This window comes from Larimichthys crocea, chromosome XVII (genome assembly GCF_000972845.2).
Source record: "Larimichthys crocea isolate SSNF chromosome XVII, L_crocea_2.0, whole genome shotgun sequence".
NCBI lineage: Eukaryota > Metazoa > Chordata > Actinopteri > Sciaenidae > Larimichthys > Larimichthys crocea.
In genome coordinates this window covers 1,757,982-1,782,768 of record NC_040027.1, presented here as the reverse complement: position 1 = coordinate 1,782,768, position 24,787 = coordinate 1,757,982, and the positions used below count along the sequence as shown (strand labels likewise).

Here is a 24,787-nt window from a genome sequence, read left to right as displayed (position 1 = left end):
GAACACAACAGACGTTGATTTTATTTATTTTTTCATTGTGTATTTATGGATACTTTTACCTTCCATAAGTCATACTTTCTGTCTTATTTTTTGAAAAATATATATATATATATTTCTTTTCTCTTATTTTGAGCAGAAGGAATTGTCTTTTACATTCCTAAATAAAATGTGGACTGAAGCGCAACTTTGTCTTCTTGACAGTCCTTTTTTTTGTTTTTGCCTTCCTGCCGACATTCACAGTTAAAGCCATACAGTTGCATTAAGTAGAACTGACCATTTCTGAACTCATGACAATATCTGACTGAGCGAGATTTTACACAGCTCACATCGACTGATGGATTTAAAAACAGAAAAAACCCTCTGCTCAAACCCTTTCACATACATGCAGATAAAATACACTTTTAAAAATTTTAGGACAATATTGGAGGATTAAAAAGAAATGATACAAATAAAATGCACATACATAATATGAATGTTTCATGTCACTGAAAGAAATAATATTTTTTCAAAACAGAAAACATAAAAATGCCATGTCAATCAGTAACTGATTATACTTTCTCACTTCAAACCATGTGTATCGATCCAAGTCCTTCCAATATACAATCTGCAATAATGGCAATTGGCTCTTTTTTTGCAATATCATATAGGGTATATAGACATTTCTTATGGTGGTTTTAGAATTGAAGTGAAACTCTACAAACCAGAGAGAAAAAGTGAAGTGATACTGCCCTCAAGTGTCTATCACATGTATTACATCGCTAACTCAACAATTAACAAAAGTGATGTATATTCAAGGACTATATAGATGCATACAGGTCCTCATTAAAAGATCCAGTACATGATTTAACAAAAGTGAACTCAATCAGATTACTAACAGAACCACCTTAAACAAACAGAGGACCTTACAAATCTTAAGATCAGGCATCCTGCAAAAGAAGTGATTTGAAGAGCATGAAGACAAGAAACAAAATCAGTTAAAAAAATAAAATAAATGTAAGATTTTCTGTTCATGTGCAGATGCAGCTCAAACAGCTCCCTCACAGAGCAAGTATTCGAATTGGTGTCTGTTATGTATTTATCACATATTTAAAGAATGCAGTTCTCGTTATGGTTTCATCTGTGCATTCTTTTCTCGGTTGGTCTACAAAAAAGTCCGTAGAATTGTGAGAAGGTTTCCTTGAAGCAAAAAGATGCCTTCCAATTTCTTGTTTCGAAATTTTCACAATTAAGAAGCTAAAACCAAACAAATTAAACAATTTCTCTAAAACTATGACAACACAGTGAGAGGAACATTGCTGGATGATTTCTGGCTTCTGCACATGAACAGAAAACAACAGATCATTTCATGGCTCTCTCTTTAAAAAAACAAACAAAACAAAACATTTGATTTTCTCCAACAGAAGACTCCATGGAACAAACGGCAGTGGCACAAAATGCTGAAAAGCAACCTCTTCAGTTTCTGTGTTAATGCCCGTGTTCCATCTTCTTTATCTTATCCGAGCACTTCTCGACATGATCAGTGATCCATTCGGTGTCCGTCACAAAGTAGATCACCACGCAGCCATTTGACTGTGTGAAACGCGACCGTTAAAACCATTCCTGTCCGTGCTCAGTTTCCATCTCTCAAGCTTCCATCATCAGTGAGAGCAACATCAGCCATAAGTCAACAAAATTATAAGGCCTTTGCAGCACATTATGAGAGCGACGAGTCCACAAGTTTGACATTCCTCGCAATGCACACAGCTAGAACTGTTAGATACTTTTTGAAGTCCTTTTTTGAAGATATAAAGGTCACATTAAGCGAGGGCTAAGGCTACACGATCTGATGGGGTTTGCTTGTTTCATTCAACTAAAATAAGGAAGTATCAGAATAATATAACAAATATTGTGAGCATCAAGTAACAATGTTAAAAATATGGCAGACTACATTTATAGTTGATTAGGAGTAAAAGTTCTTTATGCCAAAGTTAAGGAAGGTTTATTTGATTAAGAAGGAGCATGGCTTTGTGTGACGCTCCTTCACGACTGTCTCTCAGTACTGTAAAGCTGCACAAAGCAGATGCTGATCTGGGGTCAGTTTTGCTGTTCTGCGTCTGGTCCCAAGTCTGCAAGCAAAGTCAACTTCACTCCCAAATCGTCAAAGACCTTTAAAGGTTTAAAGATCGTTTTGCGGCTGGAGCTGTTGCTGCATGTTGGTCAGCTCCTCGATCAGCCGCTTGAAGGTGATTCTCCTCTCGGGCAGTTGCTCCCAGCATTTGCGCATCAGCTCGTACACCTGTTGAACACGATTTGTATTAGACCACAGGTGGTAAAAAAAAAAAGTCAAACATAACACAAATAAACTGCAGCTGCAGAGACATCAACACGTTTCCCTCCCTGTAGGTGGCGCTGATTAGCCTGTGTTAGCTCAAAGGTAGGTCAGGGAGGTATTGTGCATCAAATAATGCTCCAGTTTTTTAAGTAAGGATGCACTGGTGCCAGTACAATCTTTTCCCAGAGGTAAAGTCTATAAACTCTACATTATTTTTATATTTTAAGCCAGAGATTATTGTCTGTAAACTAATGTGGACACCCAAACTCGGCTTACAAAAGTAAATACAAGCACAAGCAACCCTACTTTAAAATATAAATCTACTCAGAAACTGTCAAACCATTTGTAGTTTGCCACTATGGTATTATATACTGTATTTCATGTGCAATTCCAAAGATAATCTGGATAACAAATGTTCATTCTGAGATGATTTATAAGAATTGTGGTACACATAATTTTCAGAGGTAGATGGAGTCTGAATATTTATAAAGACAACATCTTTAAGTCGTCTTTCTCCAATCTGTTGCTCCTAACCCAAGCATTCTCACCATCTCTAGTTGGTATTTTCCTTCTTTATGCTGTCTTTGCATTCATTCGGTAAACAAAGACAATCCTTCATAACTAAAACAACAGCGTGCGTCTATGTCATTGCTGTGTTGGTCAAGAGATGACACTTACGGGCTCAGGACAGCCTTCAGGACGTGGCAACCTCCTCCCTTCTGTCAGCACCTTCACCAATCGGATGACCGTCATCTGACCGTGACTTCGACCAATCATGCTGAGGAAGAGCTGTGTGGGTGAGGACGATAATGGGTTAGAAAAGAAACGATGCACAACAATATTCAATGCTGGCTCTATTTTTATTCAGACGTGAAAAATCTGACTGTGATGAGTACAGAGTGATGACAGCTTTTATCTTTCAGCTTCTTTTTTTGCTTTTAACATGTCTCCTTTTCAACCTTCATTGACCTGTGCAGGTTTTTATTACTAACTGCCTTCCAGTAATAGTTAATGAGGATAATGGGGGCAGTTAGCAGCCTCATGTAAATGAAAGATCTTCATGATAAACTAAGCTCTTTAGTGTTGGCACGGGCTGTAGTTTGGACACAGCTCCTGGTGGAGTCTGTCATCTGCCGCACTGGACAAAGACTGACACCATCTGCTATATACAAATGAGTGTGTGTATCTGTGTGTGTGTGTGTTCTTTATTGCTGCAAGACCAGTACAATATCTGTTATATGTATTTACTGTGGAATCATTGTCCATTAATAAAGAATTTGAATGTCTGTGTCATGGTGAAGTCGATCAGAAGAGTGCTGTGTACTGACCGTCATCGGGCTCTTGGAGGAGTCGCAATAGGTGATGAGTTCATACATCGTGACTCCGAAGGACCAAACGTCTGAAGCAAGGTAGAACTTACAGTGAGTCAGACACTCTGGAGCATACCTGAAAAACAAAGTGCATGAGCGTGAATACTTGTCCGTTTGAATGAATTGTTGCACAGTAAGTTTTTGTGCTAATGTGAGATATTTAAAATGTTGTCTTTGTCTGACTGTTCTAAATGCAAATTACTCAAAATGTCTTATCAAATCCAGCATTACAAAAGACATTCTCCAAAGTAACCAGGGGTCAGTGAACCAGGGTCATCTATATATATATATATACACACACACACACACACACACACACACACACACACACACAGTCATTTTAACAGAATCTCTTCCAACTCAGTAAATACAGACCCAGTCTTTTGTAATTTAACCACCTGACTCAAACTACTCCACTCCTCTCATCTTGCCTTTCTGTTCATTAACTAATTCACTTCTTATTCTTCTTAGTCCTTCAGCTATACACTCAAAGCAAAATGTCACCTGACACCAGGTTCAATTCACTGCCAAAAATAATTTTAATTAAAGTACCTGATGGATGAAAAGTACTTTTTAATGAAATCCCTTCACCCTCTATATTTCTCCTACCCCTTTTTATTCTCTCCTTCCTTTACAAATCTCCCTTTTAACAAGAAGATCTCAACTATCATAGTCGGGTCAGAGGGTAAAATGAGTAAAATGCGCAGCTCTTTTCTAACTTCCATCTCCCCTCGACTAACCAGAAAACAGGGCTGTCGTTCTCGTCTTTAACCGTGTAGTATCCCTCGTTGTCCTTGATGCTCTTGGTGAGGCCAAAATCTCCGATCTTCACCGTCCTCTCGTTCTCCACCAGAACATTTCGGGCAGCCAGGTCACGGTGGATGTAATTTTGAGATCCAAGATAGTCCATCCCCTAAAAATAAAAAACACACAAACATCATTATGCAGTACTTTTGAATGAGCCGTTTGGCCAAATGTGCTAAAGGTCCTCTCTTCTCTTCTTCTCCTCCTTCTTTAGCACCAAAACAATACCGTTCATTCACAGCAACCATTTAAAAAGGTTCACACCTTTACCAAATCATTTGACAATCAAATGACTACTGTTTTGGAAAACAGTTCACCACCACTATCTAAACAGGAAAACATTTCAAAACAGTCTGAGTGTGGGTGTTAAGATTTCCATGTCATTTATCTACACAGTGGTCAGGTGTTAAATGCTGAAGGCTGGTGTTTTACTGTTAGACAGCTAAATGCTAAAAGAAGACACAGAAGTGCCTGATGGTGCCAGCTGGTCTGAAGAAAGCATTACCTTGCATATCTGGGTAGAGTAGCTGAGCAGGGTGCTGAGGCTGGTGTCTTTTTTGTGCCTGGGTAGATAATCCTTCAAACTGCCCAGTGAAACGTACTCCATGATCAGCTTGATGGCCTGTCCACCTACAAACAAACAAACACACGGATGCAATCAGAGACAGAAACGCAGCAGCAGAAATTGTGCTTCATTATATATAAATTTTTTGGTCAAAGCGCTTTGTAAACTCTGTTTTTAAAAGGGTACTATATAAATAAAGTTATTATTATTATATTATTGATGGAGTGCTTCTAATACGCATGTGGGTTTCTATTTGTCTGCAGCGGAATATATGTGTTCATTTTTGTGCATCCACTCTTTACATCTCACCTTCCTCTTGGCATATGCCCTTGTATTTCACAATGTTTTCATGGTAGAGTGCCTTCAGGATGTCGATCTCACGTGCGAGGTTGGTGCTCTGCTCCTCCCGGTTCTCAGGCTTTAGCGATTTCACTGCCACCTGTTCACCCGTTCTATCTCCCCGAGGATCATAAAGACAAAGCTCCACCTTACCAAAGTGGCCCTGTGTTAGAGCATGGGAGAAACTGAAGTTATTTGCACAATCATGAATGAGTTTTAGTCTACTTCCTGTGCCCTTGCTTAACTGTGGTCTTGTAGATACTGTTGTCTGCATTTTAATACATTTATAAAGCTCATGTTATGTTCAGAGATCATACTCCTGGTGGCATTTTTTAGTAGAGGTAAGCTGAAGTCACCTGTAAAATGAGAACATATACACACCAAACTACTCACAGTACAGAATGCACTTAAGGTAATTAGAATTTAATATTATAATAAAAAACATCTACCCATACACATAAAGAAAATGACCAAGTTGTTTTATTTGTGCAAATGGTCAGTTTGATGGTCCTTATAAATGGTATGATCTGCTGCACAGAGCTCAGCACAGAAGCATAAAAAGAGCAGGGACAGTTTACCTCTCCCAGCTCTCTGATCTTCTTCAGGAATCTCTTTTCAAACACAGTGGGGTCTACCTCTGGTGTAGGTTTGGGTTTGATAGATGGGTCTGAGAGACAGAAAAAAACGAAACGTGAAACACGCAGGGTTCTTTGCTGAAACGTGTGCACACATGTGTCATAGGAAGTCCATTGTGGTTGGCAGTGTCAAAGTTTTCATCAGAATTTTCTGTGGTTATGTAACTGCTCACTTGCTCTGGTTTCCACAGAAAAGGCAACTTATGAAAGACGATTTATTATTCAAGCATGACTCTTTCAGTCTCACCATTATCAATCATTTAAAATAGTTTTTAGGTCAGATTTTTTTAAGCCTTATTATGTGCAATTTATTATGTGATATAGTTAAGGGGACTCTGTAACTGTTGTGAATTTATATAAGGTTAATGAGCTTTTGCTTTAGTAAGACTGACTGCAGTATCAAAGTCTGAACAGCAGGTGGAAGAACAGAGTTCATAATGTTGCCATGGGGCCCAGCTGAAGGGCAATTCAGTGATAATGCACCTAGTGAACTTCCTCATGAACATCTGAGTTGAGTAAACAACTCTCTCTCTCTCACTCGCTCTCTCTTTGCACTGCATACTAGGCTGGTGCTAGGTAAAAGACAAAACATGCAAAACATTCAGATCATATTCCAACTGTTAACTGCCTTGAATGTTTTAACCAGTAACTGCTCTTTAACCTGTTATTCACTGTACACTCAGTTCTATTCGAAACATCTATTGGGAAACACCCAAAAGACAGAAAAAAAAAGTCTGACGCAGTGGAAATAAAACTGCTGTTAACTGCAGAAACAAAATGAGGTTTTGGTTCATAGATGCATGCACAACATGATGTTAAATTACCCAACAGATAGCTGATACATACTCTTTTCCTCCAACATGTCTATGTCTCTGACGATAGCCCTGAAGAAAGGTCTCTTCTTTGGGTCGTAGTTCATGCAGTGGGTCATCAGTTCAGCCAGCTCTTTGCAGTCTGGCGTGGCCAGTGCGGACTCGGTTTCATAGAACCTCTCCTTCTGCTCAGCAAAAAGACATGAAATAAAATATGGCATTAGTTTAGCTGTATGTATGAGTATATACAATCGTTGTCATTTAAAGTTCTTGCGTGTGTCCCCTACCTCTGTGAGTTTCTTGTCTTTCAGGGGGACCTCTCCATCATAGCAGATCTCCCACAGGGTGGTACCAAAGCCCCACTTATCAGACGCGACGCTCAGGGAAGATGTGCTCTTCACACACTCTGGAGCGATCCATGGGATACGATGCACACACTCTGCAGAGTCAAATAAGGTCAGCTTTATCAACTGTAAATCATTTCAAATGCATCTGTTTCAGTCTTGAGAAAAACAGAAGAGGATTTTGGGAGAGGTGTGACATATAGAAGACAGGAAGATTCATGAGGAGGATGAGTGTGGAGGCCCTCAGAGGCAAACCTTGCCCTGGTGAGACACTGGAAGATGTGATAATGGAAATGTTTCTTCCATGTGTGAAATTTTGATTTAAAATAGAGAGAGAGGGGGACACGTTTTTACTGACCTTCTTACACACAAAGACCTTTAACAAACTGAGATCTCACATTAAACAGACATTTTTAGAATAGCTTAGAACGACCTCGTCCTCATCAGACCTTAAACATTCATATTTCTAAATACATTTTGTGGTCAAGGCTTACCAATGCACACAAAGTAGCTCAAAAGGTTTCGCTGTTCCATATTCTTCATAAATGTTTGATTTTTTTTTTTATATGTCTTCTCGACATCTTGTATTTATGTTGTTCAATATTGTTATTTGTTGTTATGTATGGCATCTATTGACTGTTGGGCCTGGAAGAAGGATCCCTCCTACACTGTGCTGTTCTTTTCTTCCTTTTCGCTGATTTCTGCACGTCATGAAACTAAGGACTTGTCATTCTGGGCTAACTAAATAAACCTGTCAGAACATCAATATTTATATGTCACTTCACATATCGCAGCTCCATCAGCAGTACATTGTAAAACCAGGAATGACAGGAATGCGCAAACTAAGAACAGTTTTTTTTAAAGAGTAAAAAGTATGATCAAAACAAAATCTCAATGCAAAGTACTCATAAAAAAAACTATTTGGCAGTAACAGGTGCAACCTCATGGGTCTGAGACAACTCTCACCATGTTAATACCAGTATACGACTGTAAAATACGTTACAGCTCTGACAGCCTGACTGGATGGGTAGCGGCCGTAAAATGTTGACTGAGTGCACCCACTGAAGCTAAAAGGCCTTGGCATCGTCTGGCTGAAATATATTACTCTGACAGGAAGGCAGGCTAACTGATTGGCTGACCTCCACTGTTGGCTTTTTGGCTCCACAAATCCATAACATCAGATGAAAAAGGGTGTATGTTAGTAAGTGCATGCAGTTCAGACTGGAACACAGGATTACTGACTGTGGGGAAAAATGAGGAGGAGGAGTTAAGAGAGGAAGAAGCAGTGGAGGGGCTGAATGGAGAGAAGGGGGGAGATGGAGACAGAAATGAGAGCAGGAACAGACATAATTGAGTGTCAGGACAAAACAAAAGAGAAAAAAGAAAGTGAGGAAGCAACAAATAGATTTGAGGGTTTGAGTAAAGTGATCAGAGATTGCTGGGAAGAAGAGAAGCTCCCAGTGGGTTTCTCAGCACTTTATCCACTATATGTTCAATCAAATCTATGCACAAGGACATCGACGTGTAACTGGAAGACTGATTGTTCTGCAAAGTGGTGGAGACAGAAGAAGAAATCTTAAGAGTTCTGGGAACAAAGAGGGAGGAGCATCCCCAGGGGCGTGTGGCGATGGACATTTGTGCGGAAACATTTCCAGTCCGTCCTGCGGTTTGCCGATCCATCTGCACAGCCGAACTGTGTTACATCACACAACTTCTAACTCTAATAGACAAAAAGAAACATGAGGCGGCCATTTGAGGGGAACTGTGCAATCTGAGAAATGTCCTTGTTTTGCCATCTTCCCTGAACTCAGATCTAGCTTTTACAAAACAAATTACAGTCTAAGAGGGAAATGTGCACAATGTGTATTGATTATGTGACAAATATGATTCCTATTACTGAAGACCTCTGCTTGATCGGAAAATGCTGCAGAGGACGACTCAAAGCGAAAATGGTCAACAGGACAAGACAGGGATGAAAATCCAGCTCAGACAGGGCGGTGCATAGAAGAAACTACTATTTTTTTTAAAAGTTAACAGTTGAAAGTGTTAAGGTGCAAGCAAGAAGCATATTTTGAAATTAGTTTGATGTGGCCGATCATCAGCCTCACTGACCAAGACAGTCAGTGTGTGTTAGCACACGCGAATACACTTCATTATCTTGGTTTCAGAGTTTTACAGCTGAGTGAAAAAGAAAGTGGAAGTTATTGTGAAATTTTCCATGGTATTTATTTTGTAACCGGTTAGGTTTCATTTTTAGCAACCATGAGTAACAGAGTACGTCTGTACTTTTAATCTCACCCTCTCTGGTGAGTACTGTGATTGGTATTCCTGGGTCGCTGAGCTTGATGAAAGGCCCTCCTTCGTCGGTGCCCAGTCCGTCTCTGGCCAGCAGGATGTTTTTAGCACACACAAAGCCATGGACGAGCTTTTTGTCCTCCTACAAACACACAAAACACAGCAAATCTATTGGTTCACAATCAAAAGGGCAACAATAAAGATGAGATTAGCCTGATGTGGTGCAGTTAATCTCATGCTTGCATGCTTACAATCACACAGTTGGTGTGTATGTGTGTGTGTGTGTGTGTTTTTCTGTCTCACCAAGTAGCTGAGGGCTGCAGCCAGCTGCTTGGCCACCTGGAACTTCCATGGTGTGCTGAGTGGGCTCTGCTGTCTCCTCATGAACAAATCCAATGGTCCTAGCTGGACAAACTCCTCAACCATAATATCTGTTCCACACACAAAAAAAAGAGGCCATGTCAAAAATGTTAGAAAAAGGCCCACACACTCATACATGTGCGCACACACAGTTCTCAACATGCACTTACTCTCCTGGTGGCGGACACACACTCCATACAGCAGCACTATGTGTTTGTGAGAGACTTGTCGCATCATACTGGCAGTTTCGAAGAAGGCCTGTGAACAGAAAGACAAAGATGGCTCAATGCATAGCACATGACTCAAACCCTCCTGGTCAAATACATTTTGAAACAACTTGTATTAGCTCTCAGTATGTTGAAGAAAACATAGCTGTGAGTGTTTCTCACCAAGGAGATGTCCCTGTGTCCAGAACCCAGCACCTTCAGGACCACCTTTACCTCCTGGAAGGATGAGTAACCTGCATCCTCATCCTCCTCACTCTTTACCCTCAGTGTGCCTGAGTAGATGTTGGTTCTTGTGCCCAGGCCAAGGTGCTCCTCCTGGTTAACACAGCAAGGAGCAGAGATTAGCATTAAACAGTTACACCCAGTATCGAAAACTTCTCACATACTTGGGTTTTCAACACAGTTATGGGGAAACAGAAACTACCGTGGAATAATTCTAATGAATGAATTAATTAATAATAAAAAGACAAGTAATCATTGATAGACAGAAAAAGGAACAACCGCTCTATGTGGAAATACATACGTGTAAGATCAGAGAGTCATATCGATCTGATCACACCAACACAAATGCAATCTTCTGTGTTAATACTAGACTTTCAGTTGTTTGTGTGTCGCCTGAACTAAAGTATGTTTTCAGGCTGTACTTGGGGTGATCTGGTATACGACTGAATTATATACAGTAGCAGGCTAATATTTTGTCATTTACATATATAACATGCAACAACACACTGGGAGCTTAAACTATATAAACAATTATTTTTAACATTGTAACACATTATATGGACTACAACAGGTCCATGGTAACATGGGAGACACACATAAAGATGAGGTGTACCTGTTCAATCTCCTCCTTCAGAATGCGATGGAAGCTGAGCTGACTCTCCTGCATTGGTGTCTGAGGGGCCGGTGCTCTCTCTTTAGTGACCACCAGTAGGTTAGATACCTCTGCAACACAAACAAACACTTTTTTAAAAAAGAAAAGAAAAAAAAGGAAGCTCAACAACAAGGTGTTCACATTGCAGCTGACAATACTCAAAAGTACGACAGCGTTTTAGATTCTTCTTAGTCAAAATCATTGTGTTACATAATCCCTCACAGACAAATGCAATGTCTGTTTCTCCTGTTGCCAGGGTTATGTTATTGCAACACTGTGGAGCCTTCAGATTGATTTAAAAAGTCTGCACTGCATTCACGCAACAGCATTGAACTCACAGTGAGGTAGAAGTGTAAGAACGCTACAAATGTCTAGGCGCTCATATATGCACAGTTGGCATAAAAGCAAAAACTGTGTTTACATGTGGTAAAACAAGTTCTCAACAATTACGTCAATGTGGCAATGATGTGAAAAGATATTCAGGTCGGGTTACCATACTGATTCAGTTTATTTTTTGTATATACAAAGCTGTGTGTGGGAGACAAAATGTGTCTTTGTGCCCGTACTTTACGTGCGTGCGTGTCTGTGGGTGTCTAATGTTGTGACAAAACCAGCGCACTGTGGTTAAAGGGGGGAAAAAGGTATCTGCACTCCATCAGCCTCACCCTACATTCTCTGCCAGGGACTCTTAAAAGCATTTTCATGAGATTACAACGCGCACCCACACCTACCATCATATATCACATACTACACTGCACCCACTCCTTAAACTCTTGACCTAATCCACGACTAACCTTTAACCACTCCAAACCATTAAATCATTTTTACACACATCTTATTATTTTCATAATAGGTTAAAAAGATGCACAGATCCAAAACAACACTAATTAACAGTGAACTATATTATATTCTTAGTATATAAGTGTACCAGTGTGTTAGAGCAAAAGCAAATATTATAAATATTTTATCATCAGGGGCAACAACATAGCACACATTCTTTTATTTATCTCTAAAGCAGACGCAGACCATGACGCCAAAGAGTCATGCTTTATGATAACGATCAGCACGACATAATCCAAACAAACAAAAACAGCTCAACACATCCATGCACACATGCAAACATAGCTCCACCTTTCCCTGAGTGAAGTAAACAAAGAGTGCTAGTTTGGCTCCGGAAACCCACATTTACAACTCTCTTCCTCCCTGACACCATTTCATACAGACACACACATTGTTCATGCCAGATTCACACATCTTCTGTCAGTGAGAGACACAAAAAAGATACATGTACTGTAAAGAGAAACTCGACTCTAAATTTTATACGGAGGGAAGGTTTTATCTTTACCGATATCTATGAGTTGAAAAGTTTGTTTCTGTTGCACTTCTGACCTCACCCAACATCAGTCAGGTGTGGTCTGTTGTGCTAGTTACCACACCTAGCTGTGATGTAGTTTTGCAGATGTGCATAGAGAAGTGTAGTACTGCACGGGATGGGGACTGAGGAAGCAGGTTGCTGATTTCTCAACCAGCTGCTCCTGTAGCATCTTTCTGTTTTAAATAAGTGAATGCAGCTCACTAGTCAAAGGGTTTTGTTTTTTTGTTGTTTTTTTGCATTTGTTGTTGCTTCTTGAAATGAGGACCTTTGGATCAAAGTGGAATCCATGTTTTCACAATCATAATGGAGATTTTCCACTGATAATAAATCATAGGTGCTGCAGGAGGGTAGAAATGTGTTTCAACACTGTCCTCAGAGCTTTATGTGAACATTTTCAGTATTTATTAATAAAGCTACTTGCTTCTAAATCTTTTTATACTACATGCCTCGTGTTGATGACATCTGTTGGTTCTAGACACGGTGCTGCGATGTGGCATCCGCAAAGCCGTTTTGGACCGTCCTCCACACTGCTTCATGTTTCACCAAGTTTTGTCAGATTTGGTCGTTTTTCTGTGATTTTATTATTAAATAATCTCCCCTTTGTCTGTGTTTACAATCAAGAGTTTGCTGTTTCTCTGCATCCTACTTCCATCCAAGTGCTTGACACTGCTGGTTGCACTTTCGCCAAAAATAGACATTCCCTGTGGAGACCCCTGTGGAGTAGTGTGGAGAGCTGCTTCTAAGATGCTAGTGGAATCACAAGCTTCAGCAGCCATGTCACAACCATGCCCAGTGGAAACAAGCTGTCACACAACACCAAAGCTCCTAATCACACCAGTAACTGTCTGCTGTCTATCATCGCAGGTTCTCAATCATTCTGACAAACTGTAGTCATTTCAACGGTTTTCTGCTTGAATTCTAAATGGTCCTTCCCTTTTCATCCGAGTCATCAACACTTCTATTATCTATTGTCTCCGTTGTCTTTTCTTCTATGCTCTATCGCTGCTTGCTCTGCAGTCGCCTGTAATATGTGCATTGCAAATTGTTTGACAGATTTTCATTTTAAACGCAGCTGGCTTTCTACAGTTTTGTTTGCTTTCTTGTAGCTGAAGAGAAAGAACAAACTGAAGGGGAATACATATTGTTTATTTAGCAAAAATCCAACATTTTTGCTGTCAAGTCAATCCTTTTCTATGAATTATTTATTATTCAAAGTCCCTTAAAAGCACTGCTTCCCAGAGGCTGAACGTCTGTGCTGAGCCTTTTCTGGATTAGTGAATTTTGTGTGCCTATTTGGGCACTGGATGTTACTGCGTGCTCCTTTGTGTAGATCACCATGTCACTTTCTGTATCTGTGGAAGGATTAAGCTTACCTCGAGGCTGTGGGGGGCAGCAGTGCAGAAGCTGGAAGTGGAGGTTGTCGGTGCGAAGACTTTGGCCCTCCAGGTGCTCCAACAGCTCCCCGAGAGTGTTACGAAATGTCTCCGTGCCGTACAGGCGGTATCCATCGTTGGACACTTCGATCTGGAAATTCTTATACTGACGTATAGGACGAGACTCCCTCAGGTCGATCTGGAAGGAGAAAGAGAGAAATCTTAACTGACAACACAACAAAATGGCAAACATGGTGGAATGTGAGACACAAGGTAAGAAGGACAATTTTAGATCAGGAGACCAAAAATTTGAAAACTTTAGAACACTGAACGTTAGATTGAATGAGGGGGTAAGAACAGAGAGTGGGAGTGCCCGATGCCAGATGCAAAAAGTGTAATAAACTCAAGCAAAGCAAATTGTCATTAAAAACTAATGATTTAGCAGCCGATCACACTAAGATGTATTGCTAGAAACACATCACCAAAAAAACATTGTTTTTCTTCTGATGTGCGTCGGTACAAGAGATTGTACCACGTGTGTGTAGTTCTAGCATGTTTCAGACATGCATTTCCAGTGCAAGGTGCACCGCTCATCAATGTCACACTTAGCCCAGGCAGGCAATCAAATCAAAGAAGGGGAAGGTTTGATCAATTATTTATTGTTTTGATGCTGGTAGATGTGATAGTCATCGTGGAAGAATGGAAAAAGCAGAGAGGTTCGTAACACACTGAAGGGATTGTGGTAATCACCATACCATTCCAGTTTGTTGTGAACCTAAACAACAAACACCTCCACCTTCTGACTTTTTTCCTTCCTCATCCAGTAGCACCACAACAGCTAAACATGTCATGCATGCAACCCTGCTCCACCTGCTGTTTTTACTGACACGCTTCGTCAAAATGTTTATTTGAAGTAGCTGAGACTATATCGATGCACCTCTGTTTGATTGGCTGCATAAGAGTTTTTTTGTTTTGTTTTTTTAACAATACTCATCGTTGAATCAGTTGATTTTTGGAGAGAAGGTTCATAAAGTTCTGTTCTACAAACACACATAAACACCCCAGAAATGTGTCACTGCTAGAACACTTTAACATTTATTCAGTCCTCATATAAACCCACTAGGTCAGCTTGTGTGTGTGTGTGTGTGTGTGTGTGTGTGTGGGTGTGTGGGTGTGTGGGTGTGTATGCGTGTAAGGGAGTGTGGGCGTTTCCTCCTGAGGAAGTTGCAGTGCAGTACTGTAGTGACCTCTCTTCACCTTAGCATCCTGTAATCCAATATAAAATAAACAGACAATATTTGGTTTGGTGTGTCTATGCGTGTGTCCTGCCATCTGGTTGGTTAATATACTACACAAGGGGCCTGTCCACTACATCACTGGGATGCCAGTCCTTATCTGTTGTGATAATACAGCGCTGAGAACAATTTGTAGAATTAATTTGCTAATATGATACTATGAGGACAAGGATAGATTACATAAGATGACCTCAGCTTTTTATCCCTAAAACATTTTAATAGCAGAGTGGGCTTTAGTAATATAATAGACACAATAACAAAGGCAGGTATGGTCTTGATTTCAGTCTTAGTAATAAAACTTAGTTACAAACCTATTGTCTTTTGTCATTTTCAGTTTATACTTATAGGGACTTGTGATCTAATAATGCTTACAATACTTAGTATACTACTAATGCATGCAACACATATATTTACCAACAGAAGACCCAGAGATGTGGAGGGTGAATTGAATTCAGCTTCCTTGCAGACCTACCTCATTGCAGACCACAGTGATGATGATGTACTGGTAGTCAGTGCAGCTCCAGCGCAGGATGTAGGTGCCCTCCTCGTTGCCCTCCTGACGCAGCTTGTGGATGGCATACTCCGTACTAGAGGGGGCGAAAAACACAATAAATGGAGGCAGTGATGGGGTACTAGTATTGGATTGTGTCTTCCAAACTGTATGTGGTTTGTTGTGACATGGCTTACTTGTTTTTTCTATTTTGGTTTTCTCTGTTTCTGTGACCAAACCAGTTTTTCTGCTCTGGATTAAAAACAGTCACCTGTCTACCTGTAATTGATCTATTTTGTGTGGCTAAAGATAGAAAGCACTAAATTATATTACAACAGATAGAACAGAGGCAGATGGTTTGGTGACTGCACTGTACAAAAACAACTTATACAACTTAAATGAAAAATGTATTTTAATGATGAGGATGACAATTAATTACAAAACCTTTATATTTCTATGCTGACTTTTAAAAGCAGGGTGATCTTTGTGCAGTAGGAAGCAGACCGGGTGTAGGCAAATACAGATTAAGGTCAATAACAGATGGTTCATGATGAACGTGCATAATAAAAAACGCTGTGTTTTTGTGAGACACAACACACACACTCCAATACCAATAAATAAGCCAGTACAAACCAGATGGGTCCGTGGCAGCCGTTGTTGATGTTGTGCACCACTGAAGCAGGGGCCACCTCCTTGCACAGGAAGTGGTGGGCATCCACTGTCAGCCTGAAGTACCCATCCACAAGGGCTGCAAAGGACAAAGCCTCAGCCCTACAAGCCATTTGCAACTCCTGAAAAGAGAAGAGATGGGGAGAAAGAAGAGAAGACGAGGGGAAAGTGGTGATAAGAATAAGAGCTCTTACAAAGCCACAATACTGCAAAGGGCTCTAAAACGAGTGGTGTAGGGCTTTTCCATACACGTGTGTGGTGAATCATCCTGGCATGACAGAGATCTGCATATCCATTACAACAGAAAGTAAACAAGGAGAGGGAGTTTCTTTAGCGAGAACACAGCAGTGAATCAGAGAAATAAATTTTCTTCTGATAGTTTCACAGCAGTTACGTTCTAGAGTACAAATAAAACAGCCACAAGGCTAGAAGATTACACACTGTTAGATTTTGCCATCAGCTCTATTCTCTCTGCTCTGTGTGTAGGTCAGCCCTGCCCTCTGTCAAGCGGACAGAACGGCAGCTCTTAAAACATCCATGTACGACGAAGCCCATCTGACCTGCTTTGACCCACAGAGGGATCGGCTTTAAGACTCACCGTGTTTACATAGGGAATAGAAATGCAAATCAATGTGGCATGGTTTGACTCACCACTGTCTCTTTTGGTGTATTGCAAAACTTAATCATTCCATTTTTTTGATGAAGCATGGTATCATCTATTTATAGCTAACAGCATGTCGGCACAATAACTAAAATAAGCAAGTCGAGGCAGCAATTCAGGTTACTAGAGAAATGAATCCTATTATCACATCACAAAATTTTGATCTTTTAATTATTAGAAGGCTTCAGAAAAAAACCTAAACATGTTTTGAAAACGTACACACACATTAAAGAACACCTGGATATAAAATATGAGTATATTATGGAGGTCAATCCAAGTCAAAACACTGATCTTTTCTGATTTGTTTCTATGTCTCACCATCCTCTTGTTGTCCTGTCTATAGATGGTGACCGTTGCCTCTTTGATGACAGTGTGGGTGATCTCATGGAAGTCACAGAACACCTGCCAGCCTTCGTCTGCCTCTTTCTTTCTGTCGTTTTTCTGTTTTCCATCCTGCTTGTTCTTCTTTGACTTGCTCTTTTCTTTAGAGATCATGGCAGTCTATTTAAAAGATACACAAAGCGGACACACAAATTATGTAAGAAATTAAACCATCGGTATTCTCAAGTAATGTCAAATGTTGCCAGCTCTTCAAAAGAGGTTAAACCTTACAGTAATTCAACGCTGCCATTTCATCTTGCAAATGGTTAAACTCACACACAGTTGTACTTACTGTAGAAGGCTTCTTTCTCCAGGAAATGCCAGTGGTACCGGTAATCAGGACATGCATGTCATTGCTTGTCTCTGTGTTCTGACTCTGGCTCTGCCCTTGGCTCTGGTTGTAATACCCTAGAAACAGAAAGCAAACATTACAGTTACACATGCAACCACAATATTTAATGCTAGAGTTAACACACAAAGACAGCGGACATCTTAGTCTTTGGAAAAATGTTTGTATTTCAATTAATTAGTTTCCTAATAATATGTTTTTGGAAAACCCCACATGGATTATGCAGAGATGAATGAGTAAAGCCAAGGAGGTGCCTTATTGGCTGTGACTACTGTACGTTTAAAATGAAAGAAAGTTTGGATCTTAAGCAAGTTTCTCACACCGTCGAGTTCAGCCTCAGTGCTTTAAACTTCACACATTGGCTAGAATAATCCAGGGTCTGGTCTACTCTGTGATAACTGGGTTAATGTGACATGTAAACATCTTTGTTCCTTTCACTTTTGGTTTTCACGATTTGCATAAATTCGCACAATGTTTTTAGGTATATTCACATGACTATAATCCAATGTAGCTGATTAAAACTTTGTAATAAAACTATAAAAACAAACAAATTTGAATCCCAGTTTTGTAATAGAGTAATAATAATAATAATAATAATAATACTAATAATAATAATAATATTATCTCTTGGCTTGCCACCATGGCAAAACTATCTATCTTCTATCTTTTCTACATCAACTCCCACTTTATGCTGGTAAACAGTTTTCTCTGAGTCATCTACAATCTCCAGAAATTCTAGCAAATGCAACCCTAAGCTGTTCCCAGAAATTTAGCGTGGTGTGTGTAAACTTCTTGATCGTTATCTTTGTGAAATCTTACCATAGTAACCTCCATTGCAGACCTCTCCTTCCTGCACTACGCTGAGCGAGATGGGCTCAAACAGCTCGCTGCCCAATCCGCTGGTCAGGCCCTCCAGTGTGGCCAGGTACTTGATCTTCAGGTCATATGGCGTGATGTTGCTGTCCTTGACTGTGCGGCGATTGAACTCATTGAGGAATTTCTTAAAGACGTTGCTGATGCGGATGCGTGTCAGAAAGTTGCGCTGCTTGATGTTTCGGTTCAGTGACTCTGGGATGAAGCGTTTGTAGCTGGTGGGATGAAGACAGATGGAAATTTATAAACAATTTCTTTCAGTACTTACTTTGTATGCTTTGTGCAAATTCTTAGAATGAAGAAGGGAAGAGGGGAGGTAGGGGGTCCTGAATGGAATTCCAACAATGATCTGTCTGAACAAAACAACATTTGTTTTCCCACAGAGTGTGAATACACCTTGACGGAGTGCAAACTGCTGCTGCATTTTTGGAACAATATGTGTAAATGGGAAGCAGCCCTTGAAAAGGAAACTTAGGACTGAGCAAGTAGATTCCATCAAAGTTCTCCAGAGTGCAGGGCCACTATCATTCTTTTAAAATGATAGCAAGTGTTTTGGCTGCATAAAAAAAGGCCCACCTACACAGATACCAAGATAAGGCAGTGGCAATATGTCAATTATAGGTTACACTTCAACAGGAATTGATCTTTTTTAGATGGCTAAAACACATTTTTCTGCTGACCCCGTCCACAGCAACGCTTTGCTCTACTTCTGTGATGGGACTTCTTTCTGCTTCTCCAAACTGGGGATGTGCTGACCGCTGTCTACTTTAGACAACACACTGGCTATCGATAAATACCTCATACCACCCCACTTCAAAAAAACCCATCTTACCCCTTAAAATCTCAATCAAAGCCTGGTGCGGCCATTCAAACTTGTCTAGAAAACGAATTCAAGCACACACTATAGTGCTTATATGTAGGTGTGTGTTTGTGTGTGTGTGTGTGTGTGTGTGTGTGTGTTACCTGTTTTCATTGGAAGTACCCATATCCTTGTTCATGTCATAGTGAGTGATAGCAAGCACAGCCATGCCCAAACACTCATTTTCTATCTCGTGTTGCTCTGCCTCCGACTGGGATATCCTCAGTGGAACCACACCTTTCTGAAAGTCATGCTGGCCCTGTCCAAAAAAAACAAACAAAATGTATTTACGTTTAGTAGAAAATCAAACAGAGACACACCAAACACATAAACATAAACACCTAAAAAGAACTCAGGATTTTAAGATAAGACTGTATGAATTTGTTATTTTTTGTGGAACACAAATTGTGTCAATATGACCAGACCGCCTTATTTACAGGACAGCTTCAAATAAGTTGTTATTTGAAGTCTGGAAGCACATATTTCACTGTATTATAACTTCCTTCTGTTTAATATTTTGAAAAAACTGAAAGAATTGAATTGACAACAGTGTGTCTAAATTACACAAAAGAGATATGTTGCTCTCTATTGTTAAACTGCTTAAATGTGCACTTCCTGGTATTGTTACATTTCCTCTCAGGTGTTGGTGTTTTTAAGCTCAACTGTGAACTGTATTGATGTTTAGGCTTTAATCAGAATGTACTTTCAAATGGAATTCCAAGAAAAGAAATAATTAATTCAAAAGTAACTGTTTTGGTTATATACTGTTTTGTTTTTTTTAAAAGGTAGTCTGCCCAAATATTTTCTTGAATGCTAAAATCCTCCATGACACCATAAAGAAAGTCATTATTTTTCTACCTGGGAAAACAGGTAGTTGAGAGAGGCAGCATCCAGTAGGGGTGTCCCTTCTGGTGTTTTCTGTGGGCTAGGTCCTCCTCTGAGTTTACTGATGCAGTGTCTCCAAACTGGAGACTCTCCCTCAGTGGTGCCATGCCAGTTTTTGAAATAAAACCTGAGAGGACACAGAAAGGAGACAAATTAACAGACGTAATACAGGAAGTATGTATGGCTGTTAGAAAGTGCCCAGAATATGCAGTGACATTACAAGATAAGATCATCTGTGTCCAGGAACTTTGAAATTACTGTACAAAAAGAAGTAGGATGTTAGTTTTCATAAATAAAAAGGTGCACCATTAGTTTTCCATTGATGGAATTTTGGCCTTTGGGTAAAAGTGAAGGCTGCCAGCAGTGGAATTTCAAAGACATAGTGTTGAATTCATTATAGGCATGTGGCTGAACTACTGGTATGCACTAAACAAAGATCCAAATAACTATGAAGTAGTGAAAGTAAAAATGGCAAAATCAAAAGCTTTACCTCGCTGACCTGTATCATAAATAAGCTTTGTCATGCACATGAGCGTGCACAGTGAAGCAATACAACAGGATGTTCTCTATAGACTCCTGTACTGTATGTAGTGATCAAAAAGTGTAAAAATATTCATGACTAACACTTGCCCAAGCACATTTTCCCCCATTTTGTTATCTCAATTTTCCCCTTTTATGCAAATATCACTCAACCAGTTAGTATTTTAGTTCTGGGTAACATTTAAGTTTTTTTTTTTTTGGTTTTCAGCTATTTTCCTGTTTTCTGTGAAATGAGGCAATATTTCAGGTAGCCTGTGATGTATTTCAGAGGAAATACATCATCTGTGTGTTCTGTGGCAGTGGACAGGGAAATTGGTTAACATTTGAAGAAGGAACAAAAGACGACATACTGATGACACGACTCCGCGATGTTTGGCCAGAACAAAAGACTCGGTGACAATGTCATTCAGGAACAGTGAGGGCTGGGGGAGGAATGCACCTTGCCATTCTGGTACCTGTCCACACTTAAGGTTGATAATATTGGCCTGTCTGTTGGTCTGTCACCCAGTTTTGTCCAGATTGATATTTCACCGACTATAGGATGGATTTCCATGAAATTTTGCACAGACATTCATGCACCATATTTCACTGGATAAGTGAAATATCTGCAATTTAATTTATTTCGATTGGCACAAATGTTTGTACAGACATTCGCACCTCCCTGATGATTCCCCATTATCATCAGATCGCAGTTGTATCTTGTGTTAAGCACAACTTAGCAAACGTTAACAGGCTAACACGCTGAAATAAGCTACTGAACATGATCAACTCTATACCTGCTAAACATAAGCATGCTGTATTGTCACTGTAAGCATGCTGATAATAGAGCCTTCAGCTCAAAGCACTACTGTGCCTAAGTTCAGCCTCGCGTACCTGCCAGTGCGGCTGTAGACTCTTGTTATTTCCTTTCTTTCTTTTTTTTTGTTGACCTGATGGGAATCCATCCTGGTGGAACTTTAGTTAGCATGTGTGTGTGCTCAACATTTGTTTATGCCAAAGACTGTGAAGACTTGACCACAGTACTCTTGTTTGTCAGACTGCACTATAGTATGCAAAGCAGGCTGCAGCAAAAGACAAACACACACGAACACAAGCCACAGTTACACTCTATGCACACTTGCTTTTCACTCCCCTTGTTATTGTCTAAGCAGAGCAGAGAGAAAGAGGAAGTAATTTACACCACAGTAGTGTTTTCTTTCCTCTTGCTATGCTACCAAACTTGGAGAAGGACTCTCTTCAAAGCAATCCAGCCAGGTACAAGTATGACAATGCTAGGCTGTCTCATAAAATGATTCACTCCACACTGATTATAATGAGCAATTTAGTCTTTTATCATTGGATCAAGTACAGTTAGAATCTACTCTTGGCATCACATGCAAAAGTTGTAAGACGTCATCTATTCCTATTCTAAGATTCTATTTGTGTCTGACCAAAGGTTTAAACCACCCTCTGAAGTACTGCTAAGCTTCAGCTTTTTCTGAATTACAAACATTGTTTGAGATGCCCTTTTCTTTCTTCTTACTAAGCACTCTCCAATACTCCAATACTCGGATACAAGGAAATAGCCATGCCCTTATCCAGGGGTTTGATTCCACAACCTGTGCTTAATGTAACAGTGAGTTCAACTTCAAGGGTTAGCTGCAGGCTGGTTTGCTATGGTATGATATTGTTCAATCTCTTGCTCCTTCCCGGAGACATTCCACATCCCAGAAACCAGTTTTAATACCCATGAGTCAGCATGCCAAGGTGCAATCCACCGCTCCCTACACCTAATTTTGGAGTCGAATGAAAGGGCGCGATTTAGAAAAGTGCCAGTTTCAAGTCTGGACAAAGTTGCTCTCTCCTGATTTGGGCTATCCATATAGCTAGGATATAAAGGCCAGTAGAAATGTCAGAGCAATCACGTCAATATTTTATTACAATGTTATATACAAATGTTTAGTTGGCAAGGAACAATATTACATGATTCAAAAGTTAGTGGCCATTATTTAGCGACATCATTCTTTAGTCCTGTTATCTCTTGTACAGTACATAGACACAGAAAAAGAGTTCCTAAGTGAACGAGCCATCTCTCAAGTGTTGAATCATAAGGACATTAGACATATGGTATATTCTTAACTTGCTTAAAAAAATGTATTAATGCCCATTCTTACCTCATGCGATAGCACAATTTGAGATTGGTTTCATCTGTGACTTTGAACTCGTAGTTGGGCGGGTACCACGTGCCAGTTGCCTCATTGTACAGGGCAAATAGGTTATGGCACAAGGGAGAGATTGCTGAGAAGGGGAAGAGAAAAGAAGGAAAAAGATCAATATTCAGACCGATTGTTGGATTGGGACAGTGGCTGATGTGTGTTAAGAAAGTGACTTTAAGACTAATGCCAAAGAATCTGCTTAGAAAACAAGATGAAGAGAGAGAGATCTAAAGGGTCCGCCATCTTAATCTCACTTACTTACACTGTGTTTTTATATCTTAGCATTGTAAAAGAAATATAGGACTCCTATTGTATTCCTGTGTTTAATGCAGGACATCAAATGCTTGAAATGAAAAGAGACATTTTTTATCTTAGTCCAGCTAAACTGAGCCAGCTACGGATGAGTAACTGAATTATTACTTTTGAACTGTGGTTGCAGCTGATTTGAAGCAGCGCGATGTGTTACGATTATATTACTAAGGGGAGTCATTGATTCTCCAGCAACCACAATGTCCATCTTGCTAATGCATTTTATTTCACATGTTAGCAGCTCAAAGGTACCACAGCAGTGATCAATGTCCATCTGGAATATAAGAAGTTCACACAGGTTGCTGAAAAATGACATGTTAATGACATTAACAATTTTGCTTACTTGTTATAGAACAGGACATTTATAATGATAGCTAATTACCTGTCAGGGTGGCTAGTAGAAGAGACACATTTGATAAACAGGATAACTATACTAAATATCAGTGTTTGAGTAGTGCAATCTGTGTTTTATGTCAGTCAATCTGTACTACGACAATGTCAAATCTTGTGAATACCACTATATTTCATACTATACTGTAACACCAAATAACCAACATTGGATGTGTTGTAATCATATTTATTTGGTCTAAACAGTTTTTTTTTCTCAAAAACATCCTGAAAGAAAAAAGCTAAGCCCTGGCAGACAGCATTATCTAATGGTGAGTAGGGGCGTGTCCATATTAGAGCTGAACAGCAAACCTTTACTACCAATTAATGTCATTTAAAGCTGGATTTTGTTATCCCCAAATGATTTGGCACTACATTCCACATACTATATTCCTAAAATCTCGAGCACACTCGTCATTATCAACTTGTCAACGGGTCAGTTACTCACAGCATTTCTTGGCAGCAGCGACACAGATCTCCTCAGCAGTGTAGCAGCCACTGAGGTACTCTAGCAGGTGCACCTCCGGTGTGTAAAAGTGGATCTCCAGGCCCAGAGTGGAAGTGGGAGAAGAGGAGAATTGGGCCTTCCTACTGGACCTCCTCATCTTCCCACAGAGTTGCCTGCTCAACTCCATCACCCACAGAGTTGGCATTCAGACACTGGATAAGTGAAGTGAAAAAGAGGAATGGGGAAATGGAAATGTTGGATTAAACGTTTGTCTTAAGGTCATGGTTTCTTTTATGCAGCAACTTTTTGTCTTTCATATTGTGTACACCATTTGTAAGCATTGCATTTAATTCAGTTTGGGATAGATTACTTACATTACATTAGGTCACACTTTCTAATAAAATGTGTGACCACAGTGTAGTAGGTGGAGAATAATTACACACACATCCCTGAGCTGCACGGCCATCAGAGGACAGCATCTCACTAAGCACTCTCTCCAGGAACCCACGGCAAGACTCCAAAAAGGCCACATACAAGCAAACAGGCCTGTCCCTATCCAGGAGTTTGGCCTAAGAATCCTGTGCTTTATGTATTAGCGAGCTGAAGAAATGGTAACGCCTGACCTGACAAAGATCCAAGTGGGACTGAAATGTATATTGGTGTGTGTGTGTGTGTGTGTGTGTGTGTGTGTGTGTGTGTTACAGTAAGGCAGTATTGATTGTGTGGTGAGCTCAGCAAACAGCCACAGAGATTCTGGAGTTC

At 40.0% G+C, this 24,787-nt stretch overlaps 1 protein-coding gene across 1 annotated transcript in view; it reads right to left on the bottom strand.

The window, feature by feature from the left end:
- Positions 1-24,787, bottom strand: part of jak1 (Janus kinase 1) — a 31,714-nt gene continuing 6,927 nt past the window's right edge. The window contains exons 2-25 of the mRNA XM_019265251.2: positions 24,026-24,237; positions 22,840-22,963; positions 20,120-20,273; positions 19,366-19,520; positions 18,349-18,617; positions 17,473-17,588; positions 17,118-17,300; positions 16,103-16,260; positions 15,452-15,566; positions 13,685-13,883; positions 10,898-11,007; positions 10,225-10,377; positions 10,006-10,093; positions 9,779-9,906; positions 9,479-9,617; positions 7,124-7,275; positions 6,871-7,021; positions 5,968-6,056; positions 5,360-5,552; positions 4,991-5,115; positions 4,422-4,594; positions 3,640-3,757; positions 2,990-3,100; positions 1-2,275 (exon numbers count right to left, since the gene is read on the bottom strand). Of these exons, the coding sequence (XP_019120796.1) occupies positions 2,156-2,275; positions 2,990-3,100; positions 3,640-3,757; positions 4,422-4,594; positions 4,991-5,115; positions 5,360-5,552; positions 5,968-6,056; positions 6,871-7,021; positions 7,124-7,275; positions 9,479-9,617; positions 9,779-9,906; positions 10,006-10,093; positions 10,225-10,377; positions 10,898-11,007; positions 13,685-13,883; positions 15,452-15,566; positions 16,103-16,260; positions 17,118-17,300; positions 17,473-17,588; positions 18,349-18,617; positions 19,366-19,520; positions 20,120-20,273; positions 22,840-22,963; positions 24,026-24,230 (3,528 nt within the window). The 5' untranslated portion in view covers positions 24,231-24,237 and the 3' untranslated portion in view covers positions 1-2,155. The remainder of the gene's footprint in view (positions 2,276-2,989; positions 3,101-3,639; positions 3,758-4,421; positions 4,595-4,990; positions 5,116-5,359; positions 5,553-5,967; positions 6,057-6,870; positions 7,022-7,123; positions 7,276-9,478; positions 9,618-9,778; positions 9,907-10,005; positions 10,094-10,224; positions 10,378-10,897; positions 11,008-13,684; positions 13,884-15,451; positions 15,567-16,102; positions 16,261-17,117; positions 17,301-17,472; positions 17,589-18,348; positions 18,618-19,365; positions 19,521-20,119; positions 20,274-22,839; positions 22,964-24,025; positions 24,238-24,787) is intronic.